Genomic DNA, 12580 nt, shown 5'->3' on the forward strand with positions numbered 1-12580 from the left:
TCTCAAGATAAGCGAACCCAAAACAGTAGTGATGGAAATAAACAGAGAGGGATGACCAGCAAAGATCATGCTAGGAAACGATCCATCGGAAAAATGTGGAACACTTTACATACCTGGACAGTTTAATATCTCAAGATACACTAATCACAAAGGAGGTGGCAAATAGAGTGCAGAAAAGCTCTCACTTTTAGCAGCTAGTACAAACACTCCTCTGGGATCTCAGAGTGCCAACAAAATCAAAGCTGGTGATGTTCAATCAGTACTTCATACCAGTTTTAACCTACGGTATCGAAACCTGCACCCTCACTAAGAAAGACTCATCAAGTTAGGAGGCATCTGAGATGAAGTTCCTTTGGTCCACAATTCAAAAAGCAAAACTGGACAAATTAAGGAATGATGTGGTTAGAAAGGACGTTGGGATTGAGACATCACTGTTATATCAGGTCAGCATGTCCAGACTGAGGTGGTTTAGGTGTGTAATGAGAAAGAACAGCTTATGTTTAACTTGGAGAGACATATGGCAGGAAGACTAAGAACCCACTGGATGGACATTGCATATCAGGGAAGGACACTCGAGGACGTCATTAACAGAATGTATCTCAAAAAAAAAAAAACAGAATGGAAGAGGCTCGCCAACAGCACCCAGGAAACTGGAACTATAAAATGATTATGAGCCTGACTTTGCGTGTATAGTGAAGAGAAGTTGCAGTGAAACAACATGTAGACATTTATCTCGCCATTGTCAAGTTCAGGAGGAAACTATCGGCGTTCCATGACTGTGTAAATATAAGGGATTTTTTAGCCTATTTCAACCATTGTTAAAATGTCCAGGAAAGTCTGGTATGGTACATGCATAAGGCTATAAAGAACTTGGGCGTGAAAAGTTTAATTCTTTATAATCTCCACACCCTTCCTTGATAACTCCCCTTACCTGAATATCAATGGCTCCTAACATATCGAGATGACTGTCAGTTCTACTTTCTTTTTTCTATATGCTCATTAATATTCACAGCTTCCCATCCAATTCCATTTCATTCCCCAAGTTGTTTCCGAGAAATCTCTTGCCTTTCAAATGTAAGTGGGATTCAGTTTCTACCGGGGGACCAAGGCTTGCTCAGTAAATTCTGTGAACCAGGATAACATCAAGCCTTTGTTGGTGAGATCTGAACCCCTTTCATACGATCCACTGTTTTCCACGCCATCAGAGGTGTAGAAAGGGGCCCGCAGCATTCACGCAAGACACGTCGTGTGGCGCAACCTCCCACCACTCCTGTCAACTGGCCTCAAGTGTCGTCCACTCTTGGCGACCGGAAGCTCACTAAATCAATTATTTCGTTCAGATGGTCAACACTGTGTGCTTCACAAGTTCGAAGTTTTTGTGTAAAAACATCAGTGGAATACATTTTCTCATGGGGGTGTCCTGACGCTGTAAACTTGCTTCAAGGATTGACAACAATTCATCAAATTAATTCCCACTCATACGAAAGTAGTTGAAGACAATTTTGGATCACTGGTATGTTCATCTAGAAGAAAACGATGAGCTCCTCGTTCTAGGCGATAGTACTCTCCTCAATCTTCTTTTCGTAAGAATATAAATCCCAAGGATAACGTTTGGATCCATGGTCCAAAAACAAGGTCTAAAGTCAAATTGAGACGCAAAGTTGCTGGCAGTGGACAGGAAGGAAAAACAGAGTGTCTGAGAAGTGGAGTGGAAAGCAGTGGATCATGTGAAAGGGGCCTTAGTGTTTACAGTGCACTAGGTCTTCTTATGTGGGCTAGGACAATTTTGTTACTTTCATTGGTGTGTCTGTCTCAGTCTTATCCTTGGCTTTGACAATATGAAAGTGACTGCTATGAATGGTATGAAACTGTTGGTCATAGGGTCGGTTGGTGCATTCATTTCAGTGGGCTTGGCAGATTGATAGGTAATTACAACTGCTGGCTCGGTAAGGAAAGAAATGGGAAACTATGTTGCTCATTTCTTCTTCAGTGATGCCTAGGCCATCTATGACAGCTAATGGTGCAACTGTTGAGGATACTTCAGGCTGAGCACAAGGATGTCCAAGATGCCCATTCTTAGCCCATGGCTCACGAACTAGGATGTGAGTACCATGATTACTGAGGAGGAAAGCATTATGTTATTAATCTCAAAATATGGTTTCTAATTTTAAGACCAATCCTTCACTGCAAAATGCTTATTGAGGGCTTCCTTTTAGACTTTTCTGTACGAAATTGTTCCATGCATATTTTAGTCCATCACTGATGGTTTAGGCAGGGTAAGGAAAAGCGTTTTCCTTGACTTCCTTCACCACAGTTCAGCGCCCTTTAGTCATAGATTAATGTTCTAGACACATTAGCCTGCACAAAGGCAGATGGGTAGAAATGGGAGGGTCACAACAATAGCTTCTTTACCAATGAAGATTTCAGTCAGTTTCATATCCTTTACCTTTATGCAACACGTTATTGGACTGCTGAAAATCCACATCGTATAGAAGAAATTCCTCTTAGTAATAGGGAATGTGTCTTTTCAAAGCTTTTACAATTTTTAGTGCAGTTCTTATTTATACGTTTACAATTGTCACAACACACATTCAAATAATATAGAGTATTATACGACAACAGTGTGGAAGATTGGAGGAGCAGATGAAGAAAATAGGTGCAGACTACCATCTGACAGCAGTAAGAAAACAAAGTATGTATAGTGATTATTTATTGTCAAAACAATACTTTACAAGGGAATTACATAATCATGGAAGTCACACGATCTGCTGTACTACCACTAAGTGTCGTTCCCCTCCACCCGAGTGATGGTTCAATCTGAAACAAAGAAACAACAATAAAAGTTGATACTTGACATTTGTACCTCAACCAGTTTTTGTTCACCGGATAGAAAGAACGGATTAACCTATGTTATGTACGATCGATTAGATATTCTCCCTGACAGAGATTTCCAGTGTTTGCCACTCAGTGGGGCACTCCAACAGTTTCATCATCATTAATCATACTATGGGGGTAGGCCCACCAGCCAAGACAGCTGCAACTCCATGCTCTTTTATTGCTACCACCTGTTGATCTGCGACCTTACACTGGTCCACGTACCGGCAGTAAAGAGCCTACCAGTCATTTCAACAAGTGCCTTTGCGCTTTTATTGTACCCCAGTTGGTAATGAGAGTCATGCCCTATTAAAAAAAAAAAAAAGCCAATGGAAAATGTTGCACAATTTAGGACACTTGATTATAAATACATTTCTGGAAGCAGGGTCCCTTGCCTTCACTGCTCTCCTACAAGTAATACACGGTAAGATTTATAAGATTCACCCGATTCTGAAGTAGTTCAGTGCGACAGTGTGTGCGGTATTCACGTGGAAAAACGAGAACGCTTTGCAGACGGTCATTCTGTTGTGCTTGCTGTGCAAAATGAGTGAATTGTCAGGAAGTAGTGAAATTCGTAATTGTTTGTTTGATGTGTATGGCGAAGGTGATAGTGACGTATTTTCAGAAGGAATTGACAATGATTTTGACAATAATTCGTCAGGTAGTGGCGAGTTATGAGCCTAGGCTAAGTGATTCTGACACTGATACTGATGATGATGTGGAACACAATGAACCAGCCACTGATAATCATGATAATGAAGATAATGCAGTTGACCAAACAGAACCGAAGTGGACAAGAGTTTGTCCTCCAGAGCCACAAATAAAAGTGGAAGAGAAGTTCAAGGTTCGAAACGCAGGTATACGAAATTGCCCTCCGAGAAACAGTCCTCCTCTGACATATTTCTGTTTGTTTTTCTCCAATACTATCTGGAATCTTTTAGTGACTGAAACTAATAAATACGCACAGGAAATTATTCAAAATAAAACAAATTCCGGAAATATAGGTCTGTATTCTCATCTGCAAAGGTGGGTTGATGTTACAGTACCAGAAATGAAAGAAAGAAAAAAAAAAAAAATCATTTCTCTAGTTATAAATATGGGTCTGAACCCTAATAACAACATTGCAAAATAGTGGTGCACTTCAAAATCGCAAATATTTACATATTTTTCTAGAGTCATGTCACTAAAACGTTTCGACTGGAAAGAAATACAGTATTCTATAACCTGTTCGTAATGGTAATTTTTTATATCTACATACTCTATAGTTTGAACACTGACAAACCCCTTGAACATGAGGAATTTTTGGTTAGTATTGTCAAAGATCTTGCAGATTAAAAAACTCTTCAAAACATTCCACCTGGACCTTCAGGGAAGAAACTGCGGTTGTGCCCCGTCTGTTCGACTGCAGAAAAAAGTCACGCACCCACTTCTGGTCCCCAGGATGTTATTGTGCTGTTCATAAGCAGTACTGCCATAAATTAGAACATTTTTGGAAGAATATAAAAGCCACCCCGAAGGTAGCGAGGATGAATCTAAGTAGACTCACGTGTTTGTGCGATGTGCTTGTGTTATTTCAGTTCTATTTTACTTTACAATTCTTCAATGTAGTGAAACCTTTCTACATATTTTTAGTCAGCATAAAATTGTGCAAATTTTGTATATAGTAAAATCGTCATATAATATTACATTTTACGTACACGTTGCCCAGAACTTTCGGATTATTTTGGAATACTTAGCGTGTGTTGGATACTTTGCCCATACTGCTTCAGGATACTAAATTGGTACGTTTAATTTCCTACTATAGTATTCTTCGTCCTTTTCTGAATAAAATGACTTGTTATACATAAAAATAAATTGAAGAACATTTTTTATGAATTTTTTATAAGTTGCTTGCAAAACTCGCCTAAATGCTTGGCGCTTGAAGGTAAACCGCTTGCCGGTTCCAGGCTTAATGGAGTTTTTAGAAATAGTAAAGATCATAATATGAAGATAGAGGTGGAATTCAAGGGGAAAATATTCATTCATAGGCAGAGCAATTGGAATTTAGCAACAGAAATGTTAAATAAGTTTCCTACTTCTTTGAAAAGACTAGGTAAAAAACTGATAGGGAATCTACCTTCTGGGTAGCACCTTCAATGCAGATCACGGGTGAATGATGAATCACTTTTTAAACTTTGTAAGGTGGAAAAATGAAAGAAAATATGGAGCAAAGCATTGCCTAATAAAGAAGTACTGTTCCCTGGCTACAAGCTACCTACTGTAGTGACACAGAGCAGGGTTGGGCAGATGGTCTTGCGATGTTCTCAGATTCCCTAGATAGTGCTGCGAGCAAAAGTTCAGTTACTGCAGTACTTTTTCAGCACAAACATCTACACGAGACTGCACTGTCATTTGTTTCTTGGACGTGATCGAACGGTGCACAAGGCTGCCAACTTTGAACTTACGAACTTGTGACAGGTACTGACAAAGCTATTGGTCTGTATTGTACATTGTTTCAATACAGATTGCATTTAGTTGTGTTTTTATTGCACGGGTTGGTAACGGAATGCTGGAATGACGAAAACTCCTAGGATCCTAGGCTTTGCTTATGATAAAATGCTTAAAACAGTCAGGCTAACATGAATTGCTCTGACTAGCACTGTCTAAAAAGTTATGCTTACACATACTATACATTTTATAAAAACATCCTTGACTTGATTAAGTGATTTAAAAGTTCATTACATACTAGTTCAATCCCACGTTACTTATGACATTGGGCTGTCGTGGACTGTTAAGTCTATAATGTCCAACGTGTGTGCAACCTATGGAAATTTCACTGACTTGTCACTTTTTTGTGATTTTCGTTTTTGAGATAAAAATTCAGTTGTGGTTTCGTAGGATGTTCATGTGGTCAGTTGTCTGTTTTTCTTCTTCGTAGCCTTATGATTATTAGGTAAAACAGGGCTGCCTGCTGTTATGTGGGTCGGAAGAGGGGGATTTCTCAAGAACGCTCTTACTCTTATTGCTCATTAAAGGGCTGAGAGTCCCCTCACTTCTCTTGCGGCTGGCTTGCTCCAGTGAAGTTTCTGATCTTAGATATTAAGAACAGCGGCTGAAGATGCCGAAAAATAGGTGAAGCATGTCCCGATTAAAACATAGTATAATGTAAATTAATAAAAAAACGTATAATGTATTATAAAGGTGGACCCTCAAGAAACATTCTTTCAGAAAGATCATTCACATGCTTACATCATAAGACCTGGAACCTGTTTGTCTATACATACCAGTACGCTCTGGAAATTCATACGACTGCCACCATGTTACCCTTAGCTGTTTAAAAAAAAATCAATTTCCTAATAAGTTCTTTCAATCTCTTCTTACTTCCACAACCATTCATTAACTCTATTTCTTTCTAACCTGGACCTCCTTAATCTCTCTATTTCTCTGTTATTGTCTAGTGAGGACCTTACCACCTTGAAAGGCACAAAGTCCACCTGTTTTCACGCTCTGGAACAATTGCTTTGAACTGATCTCATAGGCAGTTTACATTTTTATTTACTAATTTTAACTGAGTATAATTATAATAGTCCTACTTTGACAACTTTCCTTTCTATTGCCTTCATAAATGTGCCTCTGTCACTTACAGTACTTCCCTCATCAGTAAAAATTCTCTCTTTGTACTTAAATGACAGTCTTAAGAATATCTCCAATAAACCACGCGATTCAAGAACGGACAAAAACACTAGATCACTCACAATTTTCTTTTAGGCATTCTTAAATGCAGTTGGATATATTCATTAACACATGAAAAACAATTTAATAGTGTCCTCCTTCAATTATCGGAGATAAACAACGCCGACTACTAAGCCTACACCAAACAGGATTGTAACGCACTCAAATATTATAACATCACAGAGTGCCAGTAAAGTCAATATCTATAAACTCAGCCCAAATTTTCACAACTGTGTTTTAAGCATGACAAACTTTGTTACATGATCCCCTGCATTTACCATACGTTCACCACTGTGTCTATTGTTACAATTTGAGGAAGATAATGGAGGAGAGAAAGGAAGAGGTTTGTCCTAAGAATCAAGGCATCAGAAAGCGAAAGATACAAAGGGCATGAAAATCAAACACTTTCTAGGCCTTTGAAGAGAGCAAGAGGTATGGGCCCCATTATAACAGTCAGGAGCTAAAAGGTACCTGCACATGCACATGGCTAACAGTAGCTGAACACAGACTGAGGCCAAAATTTATAAACAAATATAGCAAAATCAATACTTTCATTATGACCTGTGTGATACCAGCCTGCATCTGTGGCAGATGGTTAAAATGTGACTACCACCCTTGTTAAGATAGCATATTTTTTCCCTACGAAGGGCTGTATAACCGGTAATCTTTTGTGATTTCCAGCATCGCCATTCTTCACACACAGGATGTACCGGTATACTTTTCAGGATCTGTTGAGGACAATGTCAAAGACTGCTTCTCATCCACCAAAGTGGTTACAGAATGTTGGCAAGACTGTGGAGATAAGCTTTGAGAACACATCGTGAATAAAATGGTTGTCTGGAAATTCAAATGAAACTAATCTTAAGAGAATAAAATGTAGCCTATTTGGACACTTGGGCACTTGTCTGAAGAGGATGTACATCTGCCACGAAGCAAGAGTCAGCTGGAAGGACTTTGAAACTGGGAGAATTTGTCAAGGAGATCCACTGCAGGATGTGAACTGAGGTGAAAAATATGGCATTAACATCAATGGCAGAAAATTTCCCAACTTGAGATTTGCACAAGACATTGTTTGGATTTCTGAGAATCACTCAGAGCTTCAATTTATGCCGAGTTACCCGTATGAGCAAAGTGAGTGGGACTTGTGATGAATGAAGCAAAGACCGTGTTACAGACAAACAGCCTTGAGGAAATGACAAAGCGAATGGAGAAACTATACCTATCTAGGTGAGATAGTGTCATTTTGGAGCAGACTACAGAAAGATCGGGAGAACAGTGAATGGTGACTTAGCTTCATTATCAAGAATGATTAGCCGCTTAATATCAAGAGGGAGTAATGGACGCTTATGTTCCGCCCGTTCTCACATACGGTTTTGAGACTTGGCTCACAACCAACTTCCGGTATGTCAGCAAAGGACGGACAGGAGTTTACAGGGTGTTCCTCTAAAGGATCATTTCTTTAACACTGTTAATTGGTTTAAAACTGGACTAAAGTATGTACGGTCCAAGAAGTAAAACTGGATTGGGCATGAAACAAGAACCGAGCCCAGAAATGGACAAAGGCGGTAATAGAGTGGTATCCGAGAACTGGGCAGCGGAGAGGACGACCTCTAGTGTCTAGATCAGGGCCTCTCAAATGCACAAAATCTCACGCGTGCAAATCGAGGCACAGAGACTCCGTGCACTGTGCATCGGCCTGACTCGGACGGTGTAGGGTGCTGAGAGGGACGAAGCGTTTGGTGGTAGCCGGCTTGTTTATCAGTGAAATAGATAAGCGCAAGGCAACAACATAATAATCGAGCACCCTGTTTCGAAGAAAGCAAAGACTTCCGAAAGTCCATTCAATCGAACTGGGAACTTCCATACTTTTTTTTTCAGTCGTGACGATAAAGCCAAATGCTTAATCTGTGGACAATAATTATGTGATAAGTTAATCAAAAAGATCTATTTTCCAAAACGAAGGCTTTGCTCAAATTATACGAGAATTTGCCAAAGGGAGATTTTCCTAAGCTGCATCGAGAAGCAGCTAAGATTATTTCTATGTTAGGTTCGATATGCATATGTGAAAGGTATTTTTTCCTGTTTTGACTTGTATGAAAACTAGATTGCGTGCGAGTAGGCCTATTTCTGATTGTAATTTAAAGAAAGTTCTCAGAATTGGTGTCAGCCGGTCCCTTGTTCCAGGCACAACTGGTATCACTGAAAAGATAAAAGAAAAGAAGAGCAAGAGAAGATAAATAGTCTGCTCAAACCAAATTGAAAGAAGAGCGTTTTAACACCGGAAACATTGCCCCATACAACAGTGTCACCGCTCATAAACATTTCGCAGTGAGGGGAGAATCAGCAGGGAAGGTGGAGAAGGCGAAGACAGGCCGAACGGGTGAGACAGGTGTAGGAGAGGTGGAGTGGGGGTTTGCACTCTGGTCAACTTAGTGAAGTCGTCTCCTGCACCTTGCGCTGTGCAGTGCACAGGTGCATGCACCCTGAGAGAACCTGGTCTAGACAGTATGATATAACAAGGAAAATAATGGTGTGATTGTGGATGAGAACTGCCCAAGATAGAGAAACTTGGAAAATTAAGGGAGAGAGAGATCTTAGTTCCTACAGATGATTGATTGGGCTCATATTAATAACGATTAGCCTATGAATATAATTGAGTTTTAGGATTCTTGATTCCTCAGTTATAAAGTACATTTCTCTCTTGCAGATAACTACTATATAACCTACTTCTCATTTTTCTATCCCAAATCTATGTAATACTTTAACCATTTGTTATTGTAAACATCTGCTCTCCAAATAAATGTTATCAATAAATCAGATACCAAGAAATATACTATAATAGTTTACAAAATACTAAAACTATAGTTATATAATTTTTGATTCACTCACATTATTCAGATGGGTCCAATCATTTCTTTTGACACATTACCTACGGTCTTCCAATATTTTAAGTCCGCTTAAAAAGAGGAATTTTGTTATATGACAAACTAATTATTTTGGCTGCACTGAATAATGTTCTTCATTCGTGTCCAGCAAGGAATTTGGATAGAAAATCTGTTGGTTTTGGCTCAAGCGTATCTTTAAAATACGACATTACGTGACCTTTCTGTTTCCAAATTTCGACTGTTTCCTTTAGCTCCATTTGTCCCTTAATGACCAGCATATCAATAACTCTGATATCGGTGACATGCCGATTTTTTTCGAATTCTTCGCGAAGTTTAGCACGACACTGCTCCACCGATTTGGGGATGTCATAATCCATCACTATGTACGGAATTTGTCGGTACCATGCTTTATACAAATTAAGAACTCTTTTTCTTGCTTCCCCACTGTCAACAGATAAAATTGGTCTCACTTGTTTAACAATTCTTTTAGTAGCCGCACGAGTACCCATTTTTCAAGGAAAGTTCTTGACGACTGGATTCTTCACAGGAAATTTAGAGCCCGACGATTTACGACCCGGAATTGGAATAACCAACCTGAACCAACCCGAACCCACGAATAACCTAATCGACCACCAGAGGTCACTTGTGAATACTTCTTCTGCTTCCGGTATTTTGTCGTGCTTCGGTATCCATGGCTGCCATCATCTGAAATCTGAATACGTAAATAATTCAATACAAAAACAAAAAAAAATGTATAAACAGTGTGGTTACTGGGTAATGAGTTAAGATATAGTTGGGCCCAAAGAGTTGAAGTCCTTACATGATCCTTGCTTGTCACTATGTGCATACTTTACCACGCTAAAGAAAACGGAAAAGTAGTTCATCTTATGTGGATCAAAGGCCATACTGGAATTATACACAGTGAGACCGTAGACCAACTGGCAAAGCAGAGCATTACAGAAAGCCAACTCAAAGCACTACCCCTACCATACACGGACTTCCAACGCCACATCAAGGAACAGGCTTATAAAGAATGGTCACACCACTGGGTAATAACTCAACTCATCAAAGGCAAGCATTACGCCGCCATCCAGAGACGCATCCCACGGAAACCATGGTTCAATCTACTATCTCTAACTCGCCGCCATATCACGTCAATTATCAGAATGAGACTTGGACATGCATCTTACCCCAGTCATCTGTTCAGACTTAAAGTTATAGACTCCCCAAATTGTACCTCTGACCCTAATCAAGAAGCAGCCCTCAACCATACAATTTTAGGATGCACTAGATACAAACCACAAGTAACCAATTTTTATCAAACGCTTATACAACTCAAAGTTCCACTTCACACTTCCGTTTCGTCGTTGTTCAGCAGCTATTCATTCATTCATTCATTTATTTCAATTAATTCCAACGAGCCTGCAGGCTCATACATAGGAATTGTACAGGACATTACATACTGGCGGGCACTTACACATCAAAACATAGTTTGTGTATAAAAGATAATTAGTAAATGGTTGAACATATAAACACATACAATATATAAAATATGTGCATCATCAATATGAGGATTACAGAGAATTATTTCTGACTGTATTTACATTTACGTAACATGAAAGTTGCAAAGGTACAAGAATGGATTATGGAGTATTTTCATTTACATAAGAGTTGCTGAAGTACAAGAATAGATTTCAGATTATTTACAATTACATAACACAAAAGTTGCAGACGTACAGGAATTGATTACAGAGTATTTACAGTATATATACATAACACAGAGTTGCAGAGGTACAAGAACAGATTACAGAGTATTTACATTTACATAACATAAAAGCTGTAGAGGTACAAGAATAGTTCCGGACAGTTTGCAAGATTGTTTGGGAGAATGCCTTAAATGACATCTGATATTTTGATTTAAACAGCACTGTACCTTTCCCAAAAATAATGCTTGACTCTTTGTTTGAATTTTGCCAAAGTTGGTGCTGTTTTTATCTCCACAGGGATGTTATTAAATAACTGGATCGCAGAGAACTTCAAGCTGTTTATACCATATTTATAAGAGCAAACATTGTATAAGGCAAAGTCATTTGCATGCCTAGTACTATATGGATGGTTGTCAGAATTCAGAGTATATGTAGTGTTGTGTTGTATAAATTTATGTTTTATTTTATACATGAGTACAGCTGTATTGAATTCTGCACTCATGCTTAGGGGTGGTATTTTAGCACTTAGGTATAGATATTTTATTGGTGTTAAGTAGGGAAGATTAAGTATATTTCTAACAGCTCTATTTTGTACTACCATTAGCTCATTCAAGTCGGACTTCTTACAGCGCATCCAGATTACATTCAAATATTGTAGGTGACTATGAATTAAAGAGTACCGTAGTAGATGTGTTTTAGAAGATGTTGTGGGATAAGATAACTAAGTTTCTTTAAAATTCCTGCAACAGGTGTGATCTTTTTAGTAATGTATTCAACATGGTCTGTCCAGTTCAAGTTCCTATCAATCACCAACCCAAGATATTTGACAGTTCTAACTAGTTTTATTTCAGTATTCTGCATATATATTTTACTGTGTGGGATTTCATTCTGACCTTGTTTTGTCATTATCATATAATTAGTCTTTTGCACATTAATAGTTAATTTATTTGCTTGAAACCAAAAGCACAGAGTATTGAGGTCTTCCTGCATATCCTTAACAATGGAGTCTATATTACTACCAGTATAGAACAAGTTTGTGTCGTCGGCATACAGTGTGATACGTCCTTTCAAGCGGCAAGTTGCAATATCATTGATGTAGACTAGGAAGAGAATCGGCCCTAATACTGACCCCTGTGGAACGCCATGGGTTACCCTAATTGCTGAGCTCCTACAGTTATTCAGCACTATATACTGTTTTCTATCGGACAGATAATTATCAAACCACTTCAATGCAACACCACGAACTCCTGCTCTCTCTAATTTAGCTAACAGTCTTTCATGGTCCACTGTATCAAAGGCCTTCTTTAGATCTATAAACAACCCACCAGCAAAACTATTAAAATCTTCCGTATATATCAAACAATAGCCAAATGTTTAAGTGAAGCCAATTTAACATTGTGATAC

The 12580-nt window shown here is 38.8% G+C and overlaps 1 protein-coding gene across 1 annotated transcript; it reads right to left on the reverse strand.

The window, feature by feature from the left end:
* Positions 1–2693: 2693 nt before the first annotated feature.
* ND-B14 (NADH dehydrogenase (ubiquinone) B14 subunit) lies at positions 2694–10123 on the reverse strand. Its single transcript, XM_067156654.2, has 2 exons — positions 9475–10123; positions 2694–2817 (listed from the first exon to the last, which is right to left on the reverse strand). Exon 1 carries the CDS (start codon positions 9977–9979, stop codon positions 9605–9607), a length of 375 nt encoding a protein of 124 aa, XP_067012755.1. The 5' UTR covers positions 9980–10123; the 3' UTR covers positions 2694–2817; positions 9475–9604.
* Between the last annotated feature and the right edge of the window lie 2457 nt (positions 10124–12580).

The sequence above is a fragment of the Anabrus simplex genome, chromosome 12 (assembly GCF_040414725.1).
Source record: "Anabrus simplex isolate iqAnaSimp1 chromosome 12, ASM4041472v1, whole genome shotgun sequence".
Taxonomy (NCBI): domain Eukaryota; kingdom Metazoa; phylum Arthropoda; class Insecta; order Orthoptera; family Tettigoniidae; genus Anabrus; species Anabrus simplex.